This window comes from Globicephala melas, chromosome 14, assembly GCF_963455315.2.
Source record: "Globicephala melas chromosome 14, mGloMel1.2, whole genome shotgun sequence".
Taxonomy (NCBI): domain Eukaryota; kingdom Metazoa; phylum Chordata; class Mammalia; order Artiodactyla; family Delphinidae; genus Globicephala; species Globicephala melas.
This window is the reverse complement of record NC_083327.1, coordinates 6,272,307-6,296,145: the sequence shown is the minus strand read 5'-3', so window position 1 is coordinate 6,296,145 and position 23,839 is coordinate 6,272,307. Positions and strand designations below refer to the sequence as shown.

Below are 23,839 nucleotides of genomic sequence, written 5' to 3'. Positions count from 1 at the left end.
AAAAATGCAAATGGCATTTTTAACATATCTGAAAAAGGCTTCTTCTCTCTTAGGCCAACTTTAATTTCCTATATTTAATGAATCTGTGTTTAGGCAATACTTTGTTTAGCTAATTCTTCCATTTTCACTAGCCTACTTTCATAAGAGAGAATTCTGCCATTTTAAGTCTTGCTCTACTGGATTATTTCCACCTTGGCTCTTCTGAGCTCTTGGAGTTCACTGTTGATGAATCAGGTGGGGAAGATGGGAACATGGCACCATCACTGGTGACAGGAGCATGAAACACAGCACCCGGCTACAGAGTGATGAACTTCCCTGCAATTTTCGGGAGAGTACAAGAAACAGATTTACAGGGTTTGCAGAGAAACACCAGACAAACGTAACTTGACTAGTGATAGCTGATGAAGACTGATGAGAGGGGGATTTGCATAAGCAACGCGATGGAGGGATATTAAGGACCAAGTAGCTGGCAAACAATGCAGTACATTCTATCCTTAGGGAGGCAAATATTTCCAGCAGCACCAGGTCCTAAGACACTGACTAAAATACGGATTTGTGTTACAAGGAATGCTTTTTTTTTTTTTTGCAGGAGCCAGACTCTGACGGTGGGGTGGGGATGGGCGGGTCTGATGACTTTCAGGGAACTTGGGGCGGGGAGGGGGGGAGGAATGTTTTTTAAAAAAAAACAAAACAAAACTATAGTCATCAGAATATTGACTCTGGCTCTAACTTACAAATAGTGATTTTCATGATAACGAGTCTAACCACACAGTTACTTTGTGCTAGGGTGCAGTCGGAGTGATGTCATAGTACTGACATTTCTCTAACGATATTTCATTCTGTCAGTTAATACATATTCATGACATCTCAAATTGAGCTAAACGGGGGAGTAACAATGGTGTGCAAAATCTGGCAGAGTCCCTGCCCTTTTATAGTTTGAGGTGTAATGGAGGACCTAGGTGTTAATCACATAATAACTCAAATGAAAGTTAAATTAGACTGTGGTAAGGAAAACAAGCAGTGCTGTTATAGCAGTACGTGACAGGGAAATTTGCTAAGAGAAATCCAAGTGAGGTCAGTTCCCCAATATTTCCATATTCATTTTTAAGTTTCAAATTCTCAAATCAGTTATTCCTGCATCGTGTTTGTTCTCTTTCTTCCATTTTATAAAATGCAGAGAATTCCTAGTACAACTTGTAATCTTATGCCCAAATCCCCTTTCCTCAAGGAGATCATTCTTTTCCAAAGAGATGGACTTATTTTCTTCTAAGATGGTTGATACTACTAGCACAGCAAGCCTGCTCTAACGTGGTCCTGTGGTGGGTTTGCTGTGTCATCTTCCACTTATCTTTTATTTCATCAGAGGGTCCCAACTTTGCACTGGGGGACTGCCCATCAAGGTCTTTACCGTCCCCTCCCAAGAGGTGAGTTTTTCCATATCCTTCCAACAAAGTTCTCTTTTGTCTGTCAGTCAAAGTCACTCTCTCTCTCGTAACCAAATATCTCTGATGGGTAAAAGCATGTTTAATGAAGCAAATAAAGTGTCAAATATATCCCGTGGAAATGAGGATACATTAACTGATAGGAGTTTTTAAATCATATCCTGATTGAATGGGCAGTGCCTGATTCTGAATCGAGTGGATTTTATTTTGAGGAGATGGATTGTTAAGACATTCTCAGAAATATATATGGTGGATACCACTATGATATAACCAAAGAGCCGTTTGCAATGTTCTCCGTAAGTTCACGAAAGCTACTCTGAACCATAAAGCTCAAGGACCCTGAAATGAATATAAAGACAAATGAAAAATTTAGATGTTAAAATTCAGGGCCCTTCCTATCTAGAAACATCCTCATGCCAGATAATCATTCTAATTTGAAACTGCCATCTTAGCACAGCCAGAAATCACCATAGCAATGATGGCCTGCTGCTTCTGAGAGGAGTGTCACATTAGGGTTGCCAAGGGGCAGCTCACGTATCTGTCATGGGCCCAGTTTGACCTTCCATGCATGATTCCTTCTTGTTCATAAACTCAAGTCCATCTTTCTGCTTTTCTTAGTGGGGAAGGTTCCATTGACAAGAAAGCCAGCATCACAGTGAATATTGGATGGTTTCTATCCCAGTAGTGTTCTGGGATAAAAACTTAAGCTGCAGTTTTAGTTGTCACAAGTAATAAGGGTTTCCCTTGCTTTATTTACTTGCCTAAATAATTATTTATTTGAAGCAGTCATGCCTTTGATGATCTTGCTTACCTAATTACAAGTTTTCATGCTTATAAATCTTACTGGTTCATTTTGATGGCTCTTTTAGGATTTTTACAGACCTTAGTGTTTATCTGTTTACCTTTTCCTTTCTTTTGTGACCTAAACATCCTGTGTCTCAAAGAAATTGACTTCTGTGACAAAACTGTAACTCATGTGGATTTTCTATTGAAGCAATCAAATATATTCTAATTGGCAATACATATAAAAGTCAGGTTCCTTCAGTTATAACGCCTTTCAAATATTACAGGCATCTTTTGCAGTAAAGATAAATGCTTGGCAATGCTCCCCTGCACTCAGATTATTATCGTCCAGCCTTTTTCAAAGCTGTATTGAAGCGCTATCCCAAGAAGACCAGCCACCTAACTGCACAAAAGTAGTGTCTCCGAATAGCTTTTTTCACAGGACTCTTATCTTTTATTTTATATCTTTGTAATTCAAGGGAGGCAGTCTTGGCAGCCTTCTAATTGTTGGAATTAGAGAAAAAGTGATACACTGTGAAACACTTCCATGAAATTTCAGATATTTGAGAAAAATTAGGATGTGAATAAACTTCATGTCTTGAGCTCCTATTACATCCCAGACAATCTCCTTGATTGCATACTTGGGACATATCAAATCTAACAGCTCTAGGTCTGGACAAATTTGGATTACGATCTTACCTCCATGGCTTTCAAGTTGTGTGGTAAGAGGCCCCAAACCCAACCTCCCTTTAGCTACAGTTTCAGCAGTCAGAATAACCTTGGAAGATTGTTTTGAAGACTTAAAAAGGGCTATAAGTCACATCACTGGAGCACACAGGTAAGAGCCAGAGGAGCCATTATTAGCTTTCCCAATCCTCACAATAACCCTGGGAGGTGGTGGTCCCTATCTCACTTGACCGATTAGGACACTTAGCTTGAGAGGCCGGTAAGGCTCCCAGCTCACACAGGTGGTGGGAGGTTGGAATCCATTCTGAGTCCAAGGGAATTCTCTCTGCATGCTGCTTGCTGTCTCAGATGGACCCCACAGGTCCAGGGAGCCTCCTTTATCGGACCATTCAAGTCTGTGATTATGCCATCTCAATTCTTCTGATGGAAGAGGAGACGGAACAGTCCAGGGTGGGTGAGGGGCCTTCTGTAGAGAGGCCATAAGCTCTGTGGCTATTGATCACCCTGCAATGGTCCCAAAGTACTGCAATTCTGGTTTGAAGGCTGGTCTCCTTATTTTGTCTCTGAACACCTCGTGGGCCGTGACTTTGCCTCCCTGACACCTAGCACGGTGTTTGACGTTCTGAAGGTGCTCGACAGATGGGTGTGGAATAAATTAAATGAATTGAGATGTCATAGATACATAGGCTTTGGAAGGCCATCATAAATCCTGCCCCCTCTCCTTCTATTCAAGAGGTCTCCCCACTGGAGGGAAGACTCATTTTATTGGCCCCAGACAAAAAGCCTCCCTCTCTGTTCTGGTCCTCTTGTGCTCCCTTATTTCCCATACAAGTGTCTTATAAAGGGCCTGCAGGTGGTTTGAAACAAACTGAAGGTTTTCTCTTCCAAATTCAGAGTCTTGAATCATAGAGTTGGAATCTCTTTAAGCCTGAATTACAGATAAGATAGGCTTTACTATATATAAACTTTTAGAAATGGAAAGAAATTGCTAGAAAAAATTGGAGAATCTCCCGACTATAAACTTTAGATTATGGGGCTGGGAAATCATGTGCTGTTAGGAATTAGAAACCACTTGGCCCGAATTACCTTTTCAGTGTTAGGCGTTTATATAGCTATACTGCCAATGTCTATATTTACTCATATAAAACTAGGTTTATCTCTACTCATCTCACTGCTTTACAGGCTTCAATCCAGAGTGGGCTGTTGAATACTAGTCTGCAGTGATGGGAAAACCCATGTCAAGGAAGCAAGAGACACTGCAGGAATTAAGGTTGACTATCAAATCAAAGCCACATTGTGGGAAGGGGATGATTTATGTACTTTTCTTTGGCCAGAGTCCCAATGTATCCATAAGACAGAACCTGTAGCCATTTGAAATGTCTGACATTACAGTGTCTATTTACGTTTCAAACATGTTTCTAGTTGAATAAATATGTACTCAGGGCTTAAAAGAAACCAGACAAAAGGTCTGGAAAGACCGAATAAGGTGTGTGTGTGCATATATATATATATAGTCACTGTCACTCAAGAGTATACTTGGCTACAAATAAATAATTTTGCAACAGTTTAAATTTAGGAGGCTACAAGAGATGGATATAGCCAAGTTTGCAGTGCTCAAATTTTTCCTCCCAAAATGTGCAGATTGCCTAACAAAATGTACCCACTGCTGGGGGTCGAGGACAAAGCAGGAAGGGGGCTTTTATGAAAAGGACATTTCTAAGAAATCCTATGCTTTCTATTGATATTTAGAAATTAATTTAAATTTTATCTTCTATGTCATAGCTTAGCTGTGTTCACAGTGATATAAAATCAGTATAAAATAATATTTTATCTTACTTGACTATGTTCTCCCAAATCTTCCAATAAAATTAAGTCCCCACAAAGATACTTCATGATCACCCTGGATCGGTGCTGTCTTGTGCCTGCTGCCCACCACCATTGCCCAGAGCGAGAAGCATGGGTTTACTGGGAGCGGAGGACTCACTAGAAACGTCAAAGGAACATTCTAAGGCATGTTTAAAAGGCTGCATGGTTCCCATGGAAGAATGTGACAAGGTTTATCCCCATGGTTTTGCAAGAGAAAATACAAAATAGATACCTCTCTCCATGTATTTTTAACATGGAAAGAATAACAATGTCTATTACGGTTTCAGAATGGAGGTTTGTAATAGCGTTCCTAAGAATTCCTTGAGCTTCGTCCTCAATCCAAGACAGACACTTTAAACCACCTGCCAAATATTTTTGATTTAACATCATATTAGTCACCTTAATCCCTAAAGTATTAAAATGCAACTCATCCTAGCTAGATGTCACCTTGGCTTCCCTGGATCTGTTTGTGGTACTAGTAGGAACCCAGGCTCAGACCCATAGAGCTATCTTTCTTCTGCCCCCCTGCCTTTTGACCCTATGCTCAGTTAAGGATCTGATCTTGACTCTGCAGTGTCCCTTTATCCATTTCCTTTCCTACCACCTCTAGGAAGTGGACCTTCATTTCTTCTTTCTTCGACCAGTCACTTCCTAATTTATATTTCAACTTCCTCATTCACCATACTATAATCTCTCCTTCCTATTACTGCCATATTTATCTTTCTGTAGCCCAGATTAGTCCTAAAAATATTCCTCACTAAAAATAAACAAAACAAAACACAACAGAAAAGACTTAGCAGCTTTTAGTAACAAATCAGGTAATTGTTTCCATGGTTGCAAGCCCTTCACTATATGGTTTCTAAATTTCCCCTCTGTCTGTGCTTTTCTTCCACAGACCCCATGTTATGGTGAATTTTGACTTGCTTCTTGTTTCTTGCACATGCCACACTCAGCCAATCTCTATGCCTTTTCCTCCTCTGAGAATTTCTACCTGCCATTTCTAGCTCCTTGAGTTATATTTGATGTGGGTAGCTTTGAAGTCCCATGTGGCTATCTTTGAGGTGTTACCTCCATAGTGGTCCATTTTTTACACTGCTCTCTGCCCCAACTCAGATACAGTGCGTGATCATTTTTTACTAAAGCAAGCCAGATTAAAAATTCAATTTTTCATCACTCACTCAACAAAGCCTTATTGGATGCTTACGATATACCGAATCTCTGCTTAGAGTTGGGAATTCAAATCCAGTAACAGGTTTGGTCACAGAACATAGGGTCATCACTACAGTATTTTCTGTGTATTTTCCAGAAAGTAAGAATCCATGTTCCACCATTTTACGACCAGTCAACCTTTTGCTTTCTTTGCTCAATATTGTCTTGGAGATCAGCTCCATGAAAGGGCTCTTCCCATGTATGACACTTACCCACAGGGTTTTATGGATAACGTGAGTTAAGAGAATATTGTTTTCATGTGTAGTTTCTGGGGAGTGTGTGAAGGGAAGATGCTTTCAGGAGTCCAGGAGGCAAAGTTTCTCTGTCACTGACAAAATGCCTGAGTTGGCCATTGTGTGGTAAATCTTCCTGGGGTTGGGTGAGGGTTAGCAGAAAGACTGACATAAACATACTTAATTTATCCAGCCTGAATTAAAATGGGGAGGGGACAACTTGAACTCTTCTTCAAGGACCATCCATAAAGAGCAGATAGATTGTGTTAAACGTCTCAATGCGGCCATAACTTTTCTGAACACAATCTATGAGACATCTGCTACATAAGCGTAGTTGCACATAGACGAAGGGGAACACTACTAAATGGTTGCTTAAAAAAGAAGTAATACCTCAAAGACTTTTTCTGGCAAGATTTGACACCTATAGAAATCACACAATAACTAAAGCAATTAAAGAGCACAAGAAAATATCCAGGGTTGCAGTGTTGCCACTTCCTTTCTTTACTAGCAGATGTTTCAATAATATCCTGGCTGTATGTTGGGATCCTAAGCACAGGAAGAAGGATCCGCTTAGGGAGTCTCCTACCAGTTGCCATAGAGAAAAATACAAATACAAAAGAAAAATCACAATTTTTCTAATGCTCCAAAGGACACCGTATGATTAGATCCCTTTTCAGTGCTGGCAATTACATAACTTCAGTTGGTTGCACTGAGGCTCAATTTTAGATCTAGATTTTTACTATATTTTATCACTGATGCCTAGTGAGTTAATTCCCACCTCCTTCCCTTTGTACTAACACAACAACTGATTGTTTTCAAGAATACACACACACACACACACACACACACTATGATCCTCTCTTTTGACTACCTGAAGAATTACTAGAAAAAACCCTAAAATATCTGTCCCTTAAAAGGCACTAAAGAATCTAAAAGTGAAGACTTTTGCTTATTTCTCTTTGAATTTATAGTCTTGATACTTTTACCTTAACAATTTAGAATATAATGAAATATTGGTTCTGTGCCAGGTTACTACAATTGAGCCACATCAGTACTAAAATGTGCCATGTAATCACTGAGGTCAGATTCATTACCATTACTTTGTATCTTGTACAAATACTCCTGAAATATGCCTAAAAAAGACCAATTTTCCTTAGACTTTATTCAAGGTAAAATCAGGACTTGCTCACCATTGCAGTAAATAAAAACAATTGTCTCCCTTTTGATACCTGATGTGCATTACTGAGCTACAACACTCATCTACATAAATGAAATGATGGAATTACGAGTTTCCATGTTCTGGGAGGCTTCTGTAATTTTAGGACTATCAGCTAAGAGTGTTGAGTTCTATGTAAGTATCACAACAGTACAAATATGCTGGAGAAATTGATAATGTATTATATCCAATTATGTCAGCAGGCTATGAATCATATCCAATTATCAAGATGCATAAGTGCATTTTATGTGATGCTCCAACATCATTAATTTTGTGCATAGCACAAGCTGCTCAAACGGTATGATTTCAGTAATTTCTAGCATCAGTATTACAGCAGCAATATAAATTGGAAAATGAACATCTTCGTCTTGTTTATATCTGTGAAAAAGCATTTACCAAACACAGGAGTACATTGAACCAACACTTGCTATTGGAAAAAAGAGTCTGGAAGGTACCACAGGGAGCCTATGGTACCACTGACTCAAGGCAAATCAGTCCTGAGGAAGCCTAGCTACCCAGCCAAAGCCCCTCACACGGCTCTCTTCACATCCTCACTGAAGTAAAACAAACACAATTGTTTTAAATATGAAAAATCAAGAAACCGAAATTCCTACCTCCCAACAAACTGAGGGAGGTAAAAAAATTGACCAAGTTCAACTCTCAACATAAATTGTCTGCTTATCTTAGTGTTTATGAAATGGATTCTTTACTTGTCTGGAAAATCTCAGTCTTAGCATACATTTAAAGCAGTTAGAACTTAAATTTTTTTCTACAACTAGTTATACAGTAGGGATTTTAATTAAAAATGTTTGACTTCTCATTTAATTAAAAAAAAAGTAGAACCCCTACACAGATGCACAGGGTAATATGTTTAAGTAATTATACACCAACTTTGAATTCAAGTAATTAAAATTAAAAAAATAATCCTTAGACACTTACCTCAAAGTCAAGGTCTGAATATCGTGATTTTCTTCTCTGTTAGATATTTTTTAAAAAGAAGAAAAACCAATAAAGTTATGTTCAGTCATTCAAATAAAACAAAATTTACTGCTTTCAATAAGATAATCCTGCTTCATTGTGTTATAAGTATTTCCTGCACATAAGAATCTGTGAACATTTTTATGATTTCAAACTATTCCACTCACATTATTCCATTTTCACTTTGGACTTCTTTTACAATTGAAGAATATAAATATACAATATATTTCTCTTGGCCTCTTAACTCTAATTTTTTCAATAAGGAAAAAAAATTTAAGTGAAAATTCACACAAAACATTCAATCTTGAAGGAGACTTTCGGTCTACTACAGCAAAACTACTTTATAGACACAAAGGGTTCAAAGCTGTGTGGGAAAATCATCTAGCTGTCTCAAGACCTTGCACCATCCCCCTGCAATCTTCATTTCTACCAAATTCTATCCAACCCTCTGTCTATATTCCAAAGTTCTATATAGGTCTCACCCATAAATTTCTTAGTATTTGGTAGTCCTCCATGACAGGAAAGTCCCTCTCAGTGCTAGGCATTAGGAGCTGAAGTATTTGTTCTAATTTAGTAAAATGAATAACAAACAGTCTACACCTCAGCAGGACATGGATATTGATGTAAATACCTCACTATGCCTCTGACTCTGTTAAACAGTTCCCGAATCTAGTTACAGGTAAATATGCCTTGATAAAATCAGGAAACATGATTAAAATGAAATTAATGTGATTATATAATATTAGTGCAGGGAAGGTGTTCTAAACATCTGCTCTAAGCAGTCACTGGATTCTTAGAATGATTAGCTGTAGAAGGAGATAGCTGATAAATACAGAGTTCACCAAATTGTTGGATATCAAAAGTTTCCATACAGGCTTTTTCTCTCTCTCTTTTTTTTTTTCTTTTTTGAAGAAGTGGGAATGAAATACAGGGGGAATTAATAAATATTAAACAACATGTAATATCCAGGAAGTTGGGAAAATATATGAACCTTTGGACAAACTTCTTCTGTTTTATTTGTTCGTCTTCTCCCATCCCAATAGCTATAGCATACATTTCAATAACCTACGAGGGAATCGTATCCAAGATAGGTGAGAGATTCTTGTAACTGTTGAGTATCAGGAGAGAAAGAAAGGAACTAATGCAGTTTACTGGAAAATATGACTAAATTTCTCCAGTGAGAGTTAAAATCGTCACTATAGACCTGGAACCTTCCTAGGTAACCAACCTCCCCCAAAGGATGTTGCAGTAAACAGAAAGCAACATACCCAAAGAGAGATTTTGTTTAATAAAAAGTTTAGAAGTTCTGAAATCATTTGATTTTGGTGGGGCTGCTTAAAGACTGAGAGCCGCGTCTTTCAATGCCGTTGTGGAGAGCGCTGAGAAGGGGGCTGCTTTATTCAAGGGAAAGTCAGCCTGAGCTCACTTTGCTCCCTGTGGCCAGCAGACTCTAGGCCAGCCCTGGTGGCATCCTGCAAGAAGAGACGTGCGTGGGAAGCTGTTTAACCCAGCCCTCCTTCGCCATCTCCCTGCCACTGCTGTTGTCTGACTGTGCTGTGTAACAGCCAGGCTCCAGCGCACTGCAACCCGCTTTGCTGTGAGATGTTAGACCAAATGTCAGGGTTTCCCTTCTGCTCTCGGACGCTTTGCCTTCTTGGCACTGTGACTCAGCAGGACACTTCTGTAAGTATACGTTAAGCAAAATTCTTTCTTAATACAGCAAAATTCAAGCATGGAAACAGTGTTAAGCAATTATTAACAGAACATGAGTCTCATGCTTTGCTTTCCATTTGAAAATTAAATAGTGAAACCTGATGAAAAATGTTCAGTTAGTCAGCAAAGAGGCCCGTCCACTGCACGTGTTGAGGGCTTCTCCATTGCAAAGGTCCTAACAGCCATGTGCTACCTTCTTCGTTGAATGCAAAGTTGTGTTGCCTAAGAACTGGAAATGTGGATGGATGCATATTGCTGAAGGCTGCCGATTTCAGGCACAAGAACAAAAGATAGGAACCCAGAGGAACGGCAGAGATAGATTCTCCCTATGAGAGCAGATGCCACCTATGCAGATGTGAAACATAGAAAAGAAAACAGATGTACCCCCACAAATAAGTTTCTCTCTCGTCTATTCACTTTATTAAAATCACATTCTAACCTAAGAGTATATAGCGGAACTAGCAACCTTGAGGGATTAGACTAGGAAATGAACACGTGAAACAGATTTCAGTTGAAACAGCCGAAAGATAGTTGGGGGTAAGGTGAAGAGGTGGGCTGGAAAATACAGCAGTGAAGACTTAAAAATTAGAGAGCGGAAAAAAATGTGGCAGACTTTGAGAGTCCAAGGGAGATAAAATGTGCACATTATTCATGTCCCCACAATCCTGACCAAGTGTTCAGACCTTTTATAAAGTGCTTTCACGTTTGAACATGCTAACTGCCCTGTGGGATGGTTAGGAAAGTACTATGCATTATCCCTGTTTATGAATGAGGAACACTGAGGACCAGAAGAGTTCAAATAACTTGCCTACTTCACCTGGGTAGTTATCACATGGGCTGGGATTCCCACTCAGGTGTTCTGCCTGCAAACCCTGTGTTTTCTCCGCTGTTGCTCAGTAACTGCTCAGTGGTGTAAGGGGTGATTGTTCATAGCCAAGGTAGTTTGCTGATTGCCCCTAGAACTCAGCAAGAATAACATTACGGGATACAGTCAATCCCAGGCTGACAGCAGTGGGACCGAGATGCTCTGCAAGCATAAAGCAACGTCAGGCAGATGAACTTTTACTTGTCAATTATATTTTAAAGGAGAAAAAAAGCATCGATATGGCACTTATTTGAGAGAAAAATCGGATGGCAATTTACAATAATTTGTGTCAAATAAAATAACTTAAAATCATTCTAACATGAGATAGTTTATAAGCCATGATGCAACACAGTGGCAGACTTCACTTTCATGATGGGTCTCCCATCGCAAAATCTATTTTATCTTAAAGAAGTATCTGCATTGGGAAATCTGTGATGGAATGGAAGGACCAGAATGTTAACTTCTGTTTATCAGTTCCTCATTATAACACTCACTATCTCTCAGTCTGTTTCGCAATGTGCTGGAGGGTCTTTCAAAGCATTGAAGTCTGTGGAAACTGTGACTGACTTACGTGCTAATTCAAATGTCCCTCTGAGCTCTCTGGAATGTCATTGGAAAGTGGTTAGAAAGAATGGTTATATGTTTAAAAGATGAGAATCAATGAAGAAAAGTGATCAAGTCATAACAACTTTTATGATAAGTTGATAATTGAAGAAATGCTACATACAAATTTAAAATAAGCCAGGATGGTGTTGACATATTTTAGGAAGATATAAGTCCCTTTCTCTGTACATCCCCTAGTTCCCAAATAACTTGATATAAATCATCCTTTTTGTCATAGTAGGTGACATTTCTTTTATGCTCTTTCCTTTTCTTAATTTCCCACTTAGAACTCACCCCAACTTCTGTTCTGTCCTCAACATTCCATTAAAATTCTTGTTGTCAAGGTCTCAGGTGAGCTCCATCTGGATGGTTTCCAAGGTCAATTTTCTCTCCTCATCTTAATGGACTCTCAGAAGCTTTTGAAGGTTAATCCCTTCCTCATCTCTCTCAGCTTTTCCTTTTGTTTTCTTTTCCTCCTTCTTATTTGCTCTAGTTCTGTCTGCCAAGTCTCCTTTGCTGGCTCTTTCTCTTCTCCCTGACTTCTAAATGTTGAGTTCCATAGTTTTCTTTTTTCTTATATTCTCTCTTGGATGAAATCATTCATTCCCAGGGTTTTCAATACCATCTTTTAACTTGCAAACACCCTTTTCTTTCCTGTCACAGGAAATGTTGCATATCTAGTTGGTGAAGCCAGGCATTTAGGAGTCACCCTTCAGCCCTCCCTGCCTCTCATCCTGCACATCAAATCCACCAGCAGTGCCATCTGTTCTATATCCAAAACACATCTTAATTTGCCCTCCACAGTCAAAGGCATTCTTGTCTTTTGTGTGGTTGACCTCAGTGGTCTCCTAACTGTCCTCCAGCTTTCTGCTCCACTTCTACTACCTCTCCCACTACCACTGGATCCTAAACCTTTCCATTCCAAACCATCAAAGTGATGGATGGATGGATGGAGAAATGATCATGACAGTTGCTTAACTGTCCTCAATTTTTTCTTTCATTTTACAAGGTTCTGCAAAATCTGGTCTCTTCTTCCTATTCCAACTTGGACTTAAGAAGCTTGCCCCGTGCTACATGTGTCTTCTAATCCTATGAGAATATTCCAAGCTCTTTTCTGCCCAGGACCTCTTCACCTGCAATTTTTTTTGTCTGAAACACCCCCGATCCTTCAGCATCTCACAAGCCATGTTCCTCCTTAACTTCATTGTTCATCCCGTGGAGCTTCAGAAGGCCCCCCAGATCACCTCCTCTAAAGAAGCCTGTCTCTCACACTCCACGGTTATTTCCCAGCACAGCACACACTTTTAGATTAATCATTTGTTAACAGTTCACCATCTGTCTCTTCCATAGTGTTTATTCACCACCGGGGCAGGATCCACATCTGTCTTGGCCACTTTTATATCCCTGGCATCTATCAGAGGGTCTGGCATAATAGTAGACATTCACAAAATTATTGATGAAAGACTGAAGGAGCTACACTATGAAAGCCAAACAAATCCAAAAGAATGACTTGTATTTTGGTTGTGTTTTGTTCTTTTTCTCAGGAATACTCCAGGAGAATTTGGATAAGCATGTGGGCTATATACACAAAGAAAACCATTTTGAATAGATCTATTGACAGCCAAGAGGATTGAGACCATTTAGAAGAATGCAGGCCCACCACTAAGAGAGGGGAAAATTCTTTAGGATGATGTCAGAGTAAGAAAATGCACACCAGTATGAGGCTACTCAGAGGAATACTTAGCAAGGATGTGTATAATGGCATCTGTCCATAGCAAAGCCTTGTAGAATGATGAATAATTTCTCAAAGGGAATACTTCGTTGTTTGTGCCTTTGCAAATTAAGTTGGACAGGATACTAGAAGATTCACAATGAGGAATAAATTCCATGGACTAATAAATGTCAATGTGACTGCCATTAAAAGTTTCCATTACAGACTGAGCAATGAACCCACTCAAGGAGAAAGCTTTGATGTCAAATCCATTCAAAATATCTGTGTAAATGAAACTTGAGAATCATTAATTTTGAAAAATGAGTTATTTGAGCTAATTTTGCTTGTACACCTGCATAAAAGACAAAATTTCCTAATCCAGGAGCAAAAACAAAACACTGAAGAAGGGCAAGCATTTCTTTCACCACAGCTACATGAGGAAAAAAATTTTCAAAAAAAAAAAAAGATGTTCTGCCCAATGGTCAGTCCTACAATGGTTTCTGTTAGTGACAGAAGTATGGCCATAACATTTTGTCTAATTTCCTGAATACTGACCTAGTACAGCAAACAAGTTTCTTTACCGATATTCAAGATACAATGGTAATGAAATAATAATCACACGACCTTACATCTGAAGTGCTCCTTACAATGTTCAAAGGGGTTTTCACATACATTATCCAATTTGATGTTCACAACAGCCATAAGGGAAGCACCTGCGATGTGCCACTATAGCTAAAATGTTTTACCTTTCAAAACCATTATGCTGAGAGCTCTATAATTCATGTCCAGAGGAAAACTGGTGTATAAAAAGTTACCCTAGAATGGTACCCATTTACCCATTTATACATTGAGAGAGATTTATCTGAGCATGTTTTGAGATACATTGTTAAGTTATATCTGAATGTTCAGAAAACCTGGAGTAGCAGAACTTTGTTTAAAAAAGAAATTGTGCAATTTACTATCTAACTCTGTTTAGTTATAAGAAAAGCTAAGGCAAAGCTAAGCTAAGCACTTAATGTGCTTACATTGGAGAAAAGTGTTTCACAGGAATCCCAGTGATGGAGGAACTGAGAAGCCACAAAAGGGACCACGAGGGAACCCAGAGATTTGCAGGAGAAGGGGCTACTGCCCACCCCCGCCCACCAGGCTGGACGGACATGGGGAGATGACACTTCGACCTAAGCCCGGGGGCTGAGGCACCTGGCAGAAGCTGGAGGCCCTACAGAACAGCTAAGGAGACATGAGGTACTGCCCAAAGCAGAAAGAGGGAGGAAAACACCCTGGATTCCTTCTTTTCCCCAGCCTCCAATCTCTCACAGTGTTTCCTAGTGGCCAGTCTTCTCACCCAGCTAGGAACCTGTATCAACCCCGAGAGACACAAGGGAAAAAGGGTGAAGGTGGGCCCTGGACCTGCACACAAGAGGGAAGGCTTTGACTAAGGAAATGTGTCCTGTTTAGATCTACCAGCTACAAGCCATCGAATGTTCCAATAAGTCAAGACAAATATTGACCTATCTTCTTACACTGATATATCTATAATTTTTCAAAAAGTAAATAGAACCACAGCCCAAGGTTTAAATTATTGATATATCTCATAGTGCTCAATGGCTTGAGAACGCTGATACTTCTTTTTTCCCCACTTGCTTCACAGTACCTCGTAGTTTTTTGCTTTATATACATACCATGCACTCAACACATTTTGCTCATTAATTGAAGGTGAATGACTTAAATACTGATGACAATGTTAAGCAATTAGAGGACATCTAGGACTGAAGCCATTGTGAGACATTCTACCATGTGCATATTGCAATGAATCCCTAATTGTGTAAATCTAAAGTTTTCAGAATTGCTTAACAAGTCCATTCTGGGAATGGATACAGTTCGGAAATTGGCAGATAACATATTACATGAAAGAAAGACACAAGATAATATTAAGACGGGAGAGAAGCTGGAAATGCTTTTATGCCGAAAAAACTTGATGCATTTATTAAACTTTCTACGCTGAATAATTGGGGGTTAGCTGAACAAGCTGTCCTGGAGGTTGGAGCCTTTTCTGCTGGCACTGCCTTCAGGGCTGGGGAGCCTCCCTCTTGCTTTGTTGCCTCCTGCTTATTTGAATAAATACTTCCACCCACTCTTTGGCTTTGTTTCTTTCTCCTTTGACTCTTGTTTTTCCTCGCCTGCACTCTTCCTCACAATACTGACTTCTGGGCTGCAACTGCCAGGTTTTACCCTCTTCTTTTTCTTCTCCCACCACTTCCCACTTTGTCAAATTGTGAACACCCACTCCTCTGGAGGCAACTTCCTGAATTACTAGGAACATCTTTTTATTCCATCCCTGAAAAGTCCCTGAGGCATCTGGCCGTCCTCTGCTGCCCCGGTTTCCCAGGCAGGGATGCCCCTGTGGCTGGAACCTCCCTTCTCACTCAGAGAAGACTCAAATTGTTCTACGGCCCCATGGCTGCCACATAGGCACTCACTTTCATCTCTGTATTGTCTTCTAGGTCTCAAGACACCTCCTGGCTACTGTTGCGCACCACAATCCATGTAGATACTCTAGTCATCTTTCTGCTTTTCCTCTATTGTCAGAATATCAGCTTACCTGCTGGTTCACTGCAGACAGAGTGTGGCTCACTCTGCCCACAAAGGAAGCCACACCAGACTTTATCTGGCCACAGTCTTATCTCCAAAATCTACTAGCTGTATACATCTACACTTCATCCATTTCACGTCTTTATTCCATAAGACCAAGTGTCTGTCCAGGGTTAAATGAACTTTATAAAGTTATGCTCATGCTAATGTTCAGGCACATAACTGTCTCTTTGAGACAGCGTAAAATTGATCAGGACAGAAAGATTCCGGTCCTAGATTTGCTGTGCACTTACACTGTGACCTTGGACAAATGACTTTACTTCAAGGATTAGAACAACTTATCCATCGTCCAGAGGTGTCGCGAAGATTAATTAATTCACGTTTTTAAGGTGATTTGAGGATCTGCTAATGAAAGATGCTATATAAATGCTAATTTTTATTATTCATTCCCACATCTATATATTCAGCTGTCTCCTAAAATGGTCACCCTAAGCAATTACTAACTATTAAACTCTTTGAAAGAATGAAAATGAGGAACTGAAATTTCATTCTGAATCCTGAATTTTCTCCTTTTCAAGATGTAAGCCTTGTGATTTCTAAGTCATTTAAATGCAGATCTTTTGGCTGAATCACACTTATATATGATGCTTATTCTTAATAATAAGGATATGGAGATTTGGAAAAATTACCATTGAACAAAGCAGCACTCAGAAATTCAGTCTATTGTTCAAACACATACAACCTGTACAATATCAAACCCAGCAAGGTTTTAAGCCTTTTAGACATAAAGCATTTTTATAACAAGCAAAATATTTTAATGCAATTCCATTCTAACCCTTCTAGCACACTTTAAAGAGCCATTCTATGTAGAAGACTCCATATGGTCTTTAAGATTATTTACAGTGTTATGTTATTATATGCACACTCACTGAAAATTCTTGTAAAAACTTCTGTGATTTTGCATAAATGTTATGTAGTTTGTGCTTACGTGGTCATTATTTTAGTAGACCTGCTAGTCTCTGGGATATGCAAGTTAGAGATGGAAACAGTGGCTACTCTGCTAATTCAGAATGATTGGACGCTCTTGTCTACAGGGAGCTCCAGCCACTCAGGAGTGAACTTGGACTCACTGCCCCTATGCCTTTGGTTCCAAAGAATGATTCTCCTCAGAAACCCTATTCTGTTTAGGTCTGATCTACCGACAGAATTTAGGGATTTATCCTAGATTCCCATCTAAGGTAGAATTTCCTCAATGCAGCTGGGAAAACCCTCAAAATTACACCGCACATCAAGTCACTCCAGCCTTTCAGGGTGTCTCTTCATCTTGGCCTCGTAGAAGGCACAGTCTTGTGGGAAGAAGGAAGGGGCAATTGCCTCTGGGCACTTTTGAACATTAGAATATTGTCAACAAACTTCTGATGGAAAGAGTAGGCAACCGATTATATTGTCTTATGAAATAATCTGTTATATTAAGACAATTGGCAATACATATTAAAAAATGCATATATTGCATTGTATATTGAACATATGCAATATATCCGCAGTGGGTTTACAGCAAAACTTCAAGACAGAGGATATGAAAGTCACATACAAAACAGTTACAGGAGGTATGTCAAAAGAAAACTAGACATTACTTGTCTTACTTGACTTAGATCTTACTTGATTAATTGTAATACAATATGAGTGATATTGATACCTGTTGACTACTCTTTACATCACTTTGTGGGTAGAAAGGAAGCTGAGGGGAGCTTGCTTTTCCACAAAAGCCTTGTGGTTTGACCTCAGAGTCCTGACTCTTGATCTGCTTGATTTACATCCCTCCCAAGAGTTCACAATTTAAGACCAAAACATTTAGTGGTCATAATTCTGTAAGAGCTAAGAAAAAAACATTTCCTCTGAAAGATATCAGTCTAAGGTAATAATAAAGTCTATAATCAGTGTAATGGTAGATCTCATTGAAACATTCCAATTTTGTTATTTTAACAGCTGCCCTCACACAGAAAACCCAGACCTTGCTTAAAGTTTGTAGTGCCATCCAGAAACTACTTTAACCACCAAAAGACTTCTGGTACCCAAGAAACATCAGGAGGATCTTCTGTTTGTTTAGGAGTGCTCTACTTGGTTCCCATTATGACAGATAGGTATCATTTTAATTATAGAGGGTTCATTTTTAAAAATATGACCTCGAGAAAGGGGATTCTGATGCTCTACTGGAAAAAGCATATGTCCAGAACCTTAAACACAACATACCCCAAATTCTTAGACAATACATAACTGCAAAAGCTAATGTGACCCTTCTCCCCCAGTGCAGTGCCCCATGAATCTATCTATCTATCCATCCATCTATCTATCTATCTATCTACCTCTTATCTATTAATCAATCAGTCTATCTATCAGTGTATCATCTATCTAACTTTCAAATATCAAGGGAAGGCTTGTTCCATTGCTTACTTCTAAAGAACTCATTGATATCGTTGATCCAGTTTCACTTCTCGATAATCCTGCATTTTCATCCAACTCAGAGGCCATGAAGTTCTTCACAGCTGTGCGAGGCTCAAAGGGCAAATTCTGCATATGTTCCTGGGGTGCGAGATGTTGCTCTAAGTTCATATTGAACTGGTCCATGACAGGAGGATTCATGTTGAATTCAGGATTCACTTTGTAGTGCAATAGCCTTTCGTGGGGCAGGGTTTCCATGCCAATATTCATTTTGCTTTCTTCTTTCATTGATGGCTGGGTATTAACAGAACTTCTGGGCATCACAATATAGTCACTCTCCATCATTCTTTCTTGAGGATGAACGATGTCCATATCCGCCCCTCTCAAATTATCATCCGTACATAAGTACACAGTTCTCCGCAACTCACTGTTCTCTTTTTTCAAACATTGATTGCCCAGCTCATTCATACTCATGGGCATGTGCAGACCTGTGGGTTGCTGAATAATGACTTTGGAAATGACGTTTCCAGGCAATGTTGAATAGCTTAGCCCTTCAGGGTTTGTTCCCTTTTCTTCTTCATCATCATTTAGAGAAATCCTGGAGAGGGTGCCTGTTATTGTTGCTGCTCGGCAAGGACCAATATCCTTGTGAAGAACTGTGAATTAGAACATAAAAGTAAATAAAAGAACGTTAATGCACACTTATTGACTACTATTGTATTCTGTTGTCCCTCATTTTACTAAACATTTTCCTTAGTAAAATAAAAATTATTAAAAATTACATATCTATTTTTTGCACATGGTCCAAATTACTCAGTCACTCTGTGTTGATTCTGACATGCTCTTATAGTTCTCAGGCAGCCCACAGATAAAACATATGGGAAAACTGATGAACAGACTTTCAAAAATCTCAGTGCCTTAACCCTAAATAACTCAGCCTAACTTTTCAGGGGAAAGGTAGATTACCAGAGAAATTTTCTCCATCTGTCTACTGCAAAGGGCTTTATAAAATTATGGATATATTAACAAGAATTTGACTTTTTCTTAAAGGGTTTTCCCCTAAAGTATTCTACAAGTTCTACTCATTAAAATACTTCTTGAGAGAGGTAATCAATGAGAATTTCATCCTACTACATCAGAAATCCCTTCAAAAATTATGCCCATTGAAAACTAATGAGCATTTATCTGTGAAGTCCATATGGTCAAGTAGATGCAGGGTTCAAAAGTATTTATCATCTTCAGTTCCATGCAGGAAAAGTAAGGCATTTTTTTAACAAGATCAATCCATAAGCTCCAATGCCCTTGAGGGGGTATTAAAAGTGCCAACTGACTTTAAGCAGAAAAAAGCTGTATGAGCCTCTAAAACTTCCATTCCATTTTAAGCCTGCAAAATAATGACTTAGAAAACTTAAAAATGCATGATAGCTTGTAGTAAGAAAGAGATCAAAATGAAAACATAAACCACACTAAGGAAAAACCAATCAACAGAAGAGTTCAGAACTCTTTATGAAAATATAGTTTAGTTTTTTCTCTTTTTTCCCTCTCTAGAAGGAAGAAAATTATATTTTATGTGTAATGGAGGCAGAATGACTTGAAGCCTGCTTAGTTGCGGGCAACTGTCGGTTTTGAGGTCTGAGAGAATGAAATTCTGAAGACGTTTTCTTGGTCATGGTGGTGCTGAAAGCACAGAGAACAGCACTGTGTGCAAGGTGGTTCAACACGGCCTCCAAGTACTGCCCTATCAACAAGTAGAGCCATTGCCATTGAATGTTTTGTTAGGCATGGGTAGCTATAACTATTTGGTTTATTATCTCCTCATGAAAAGTCTCAGACATATTCAATTTTACCCATTATTATCCAGTTTTCAAATAGCATCCTAATTATTATGCATTAAAGCAGAGTTTGCAAAATAGAAGGTTCTGAATGTCTTTCCCTATTACAAAGAAGAGAAGCTTTCAAATTAATTCAAGACATGCATCATTCATGTAATATCTTTTATCTTTAGAGATACTGTATTTAATCATTGTATTAGGTCTCTTTCTTCTTAGATATTCAAGATGTAATTCACCTATACTCCAGTCAAAATTTTTAAAAATGAGCAGAAAAAAACCCCCAAAAAACAAAACAAACAAACAAAAGATGTTAAATCTACATTGCATATTTTTTATTAATCCACAGTTTGGTGTGACTTTTTATATTTAACTATAATGTTTAAAAAGTAGAATAATTCAGTTTAAAAAAGTTATTTCCAAACCTCTTAAATTAATAGATAGGTAATGAATTGTGGTTGCCAGGAACAATTTACTTGAAAATATTCAGAGATAAAGTATGTTAAGTTAATAGATTTAGTAATATTCCAAATAAAATACCTTATGATATCTCCAAATTCAGGGAAGAATATTTTTAATCCTTAACTGTAGGCAAAAATTAATCCAAAATTTATAGCAATACAATATAAAGGCTAGTTATGGGAACCTATTACATTTTATTAAGGACATATAATTTTATACTTTTATCAGTATTTTGTAAACTGTAAAGTAAACCTTGGTACTGAATATTGATTTCATAATCTGCATTTGTATAAAATACATTTAGTTTGTATTAATGTAATATGATTTGTAGTTATAGTAGCACATTTTTATCAATGATACAGCTGTCTTTGCTGAAAATTTGTATATCTTAAATATTTGGGGAAATATAATTCTTATTAAGTAGTGTCGACTCTATATGAGAAATTTAACTATTTCTTTGACTTACTTAAAATGGATATCCAAATTTTGAATATAAAACATAAACAAATCGACACCACCTACACATACAAATGTGATGTTGAAGTGATGGGAATTTTGAGAGAAATTAGTCAAGTTGTGAAGCGCAAAATGCAAATAAAACCAAGACAAAGCAAAAAGCACCTGAATATTTAGCATAATCAGATATACACTCCACCCTTTGGGAAAGTGAATTTCAACAAAACTTAGGGAAAGATTATTCAGAGACCAGGAATTGAGACTTTAACACTGAATATACCTCAACATGGAAGGAAATCTTTAGAAAAACACAGGGGCAAGTTCCTGATAAGTTCAGCTAAAAAAAGGCACGGACAGAAAATGAAAAATTAAAAGAATTTTTTTCTAATAAAATAATGATACTGGCCTAATATTAAGAATACTAAATCTCAGAATACAATGAATCTGGGGAAAATGGGTATTTTAACAAAAGAGAACAAGATGAATATAACTCCTTTATTTGTAAAGTTTGGATGAAGATTTAGAAGGCATTCTTATCAAAATTTCAAAGGCCAAACAATTTCAAATGGATAGAATGGTAACCTAAAACCAGTAAGATAGTAGCAAATAGAGATAAATGCAAAGGCTAGATTTTTCATCAAGGACTAAAAAAACAAACAAACAAAAAAACCCCAGAACTTTTACAAATCATAGACTGGGAAATCCCTGACAGCTACTACAAAAAGTCTTGGGAATTTTAAATGATAATCAGTTGACACTGGTACTGTACCAGCTGCTATGAAATCAGATGCAAAGGTAGATAGCATTAATACAAGGAAAGAGCCAACTGTGATAAATGCTGGCTAAGTGTGGGCAGCATAGTTAAAATTGGGCACCATAATCTCAAATGATTGACACCTGGGGTACCATGTCTGCCTGGGAAGATGTTCTGAGGAATGAGTGAAGAAACATGGTTTGTTTAGTCTGGAAAAAAAAAAAAAAAAGACCTAGATTGGGCTAAGTAGTATTTGTTTTCAAATATTTGGATAGTTAGGTGAAGTGGATATTCACTCTTATTCTCAAAGGCACCACGAAAACCAATGAATAAAAGGTTAAATAAGGTATATTTTGTCCCAATATAAAGGAACATTATTCATCTACTCTTGGTGGGTGTCCACAGGCTGGAGAACAGACGTTGGGAACACTGTCCCTGGGACCCAGCTCTCTAAGACGGTGTGCGCATGCTCTGAAAATACAGCAACAAAGCTGTGATACACACACACACACCCAAACACACTCACACACAATGGTATTTCATCCTTCCAGCATGGATGATGAAATTGAGGCACAGAGAGACACCAACTTGACTGGCCTTACACCTGACAACCAGTAATAGGTGGATGGAAGGCTTCTGTCTCCAAGTCAATGCTTTCCTGCAGTCACAGTACTTCCAATCAACCATTTTCACTTCCTCGCATTCCCCATTCATATTCTCCCTCTCTCTCATTCCCTCCCCCCTCTCCTACATCTGCTATTACAATGTTTCCAGTTGAAAGACTCAATTTACACATTTACAGGAATATGTGATGGGTAAACCACAGCAGTTTCTTTAAAATCAAAATCATAAAAATTATTCAACATCTAATGATTATATTTTCAAAATTCAAATATTCTTACCTGATCTACAAGCAATGTCTACATCCTTTTCAAAGTCTGTCTGTAACAAGAAATAATGACATAGAATCATCATTTAATGAAGACCTCAAGTGACTTTTACTGACCAAATTATCTGAAGTTAACAAATATCTGACTATGAGATACCAGGATATTGTTTTGTGCAAAGGAAGTTTATCAAGGAATAATCAAATTGTTTTCAAGAGTATTTTCTAGAGACCACATGTTGGATAAAATCAGTGGGAACATGGTGTATGACTTTAATAAGGCAAAACTATACCCACGGTCATCTAACACCAGATGTAAAAAAACAGAATTTCAAGGCAATTCCTTAAACCACAATAAAAAGATTGGAATGTGAAATATTATGAAGATACTTAAATAAATGTCTTTGTTATTTATATTTTTATGCATTCATTTTGAATATATTGTTTGTAATGCAATATCTTATAATACAGCTTTGTCAAATCCTTAGTAGTCAAACTAGGCTCTTCTGATGATACATTTTCATGCAAATGTGACAAAAGACTTTCAGGCTTAGGAATTAAAATTGAAGATTAAACAATACTAATCTGGCCTAGAACCTGCTTAGAGTTTAGTTCCATCCTCATATTTTCCCCAAACTTTTACTGTAAACAAATTAGTTTATTTTTAATGGTGAAATTAAATTAGCCCATCTTTTTTTTTTTTTTTTTTTTGCGGTACGCGGTCCTCTCACTGTTGTGGCCTCTCCCGTTGCGGAGCACAGGCTCCGGACACGCAGGCTCAGCAGCCATGGCTCACAGGCCCAGCCGCTCCGCAGCATGTGGGATCTTCCCGGACCGGGGCACGAACCCGTGTCCCCTGCATAAGCAGGCGGACTCTCAACCACTGCGCCAGCAGGGAAGCCCAAATTAGCCCATCTTAATCAATTCTTAGATTCAAGATATCAGTATTTATCTCTTTGTTTTTAATAAGGAATTAATTATTCCTTCTCCTGTCTTAGTTACTATTATACCGTTTAGACTGTTTTTGTGTTGCCTAATCCAAATACATCGATAATAAATCAAGCATATTACTAAGAAAACTCTATTTAAGCCATGATGTTAATGACACAGTTTAA

At 38.2% G+C, this 23,839-nt stretch overlaps 1 protein-coding gene across 3 annotated transcripts in view; it reads right to left on the bottom strand.

The window, feature by feature from the left end:
* The window catches only part of ADGRB3 (adhesion G protein-coupled receptor B3), an 801,091-nt gene that overhangs the window by 8,431 nt on the left and 768,821 nt on the right, over positions 1–23,839 (bottom strand). For all 3 annotated transcript variants that reach the window (XM_030859191.2, XM_030859192.2, XM_060283891.1), the window contains 3 exons: positions 22,741–22,780; positions 18,350–18,993; positions 8,376–8,411 (listed from right to left, as the gene is read on the bottom strand). In XM_030859191.2, coding sequence (XP_030715051.1) covers positions 8,376–8,411; positions 18,350–18,993; positions 22,741–22,780 — 720 coding nt within the window. The remainder of the gene's footprint in view (positions 1–8,375; positions 8,412–18,349; positions 18,994–22,740; positions 22,781–23,839) is intronic.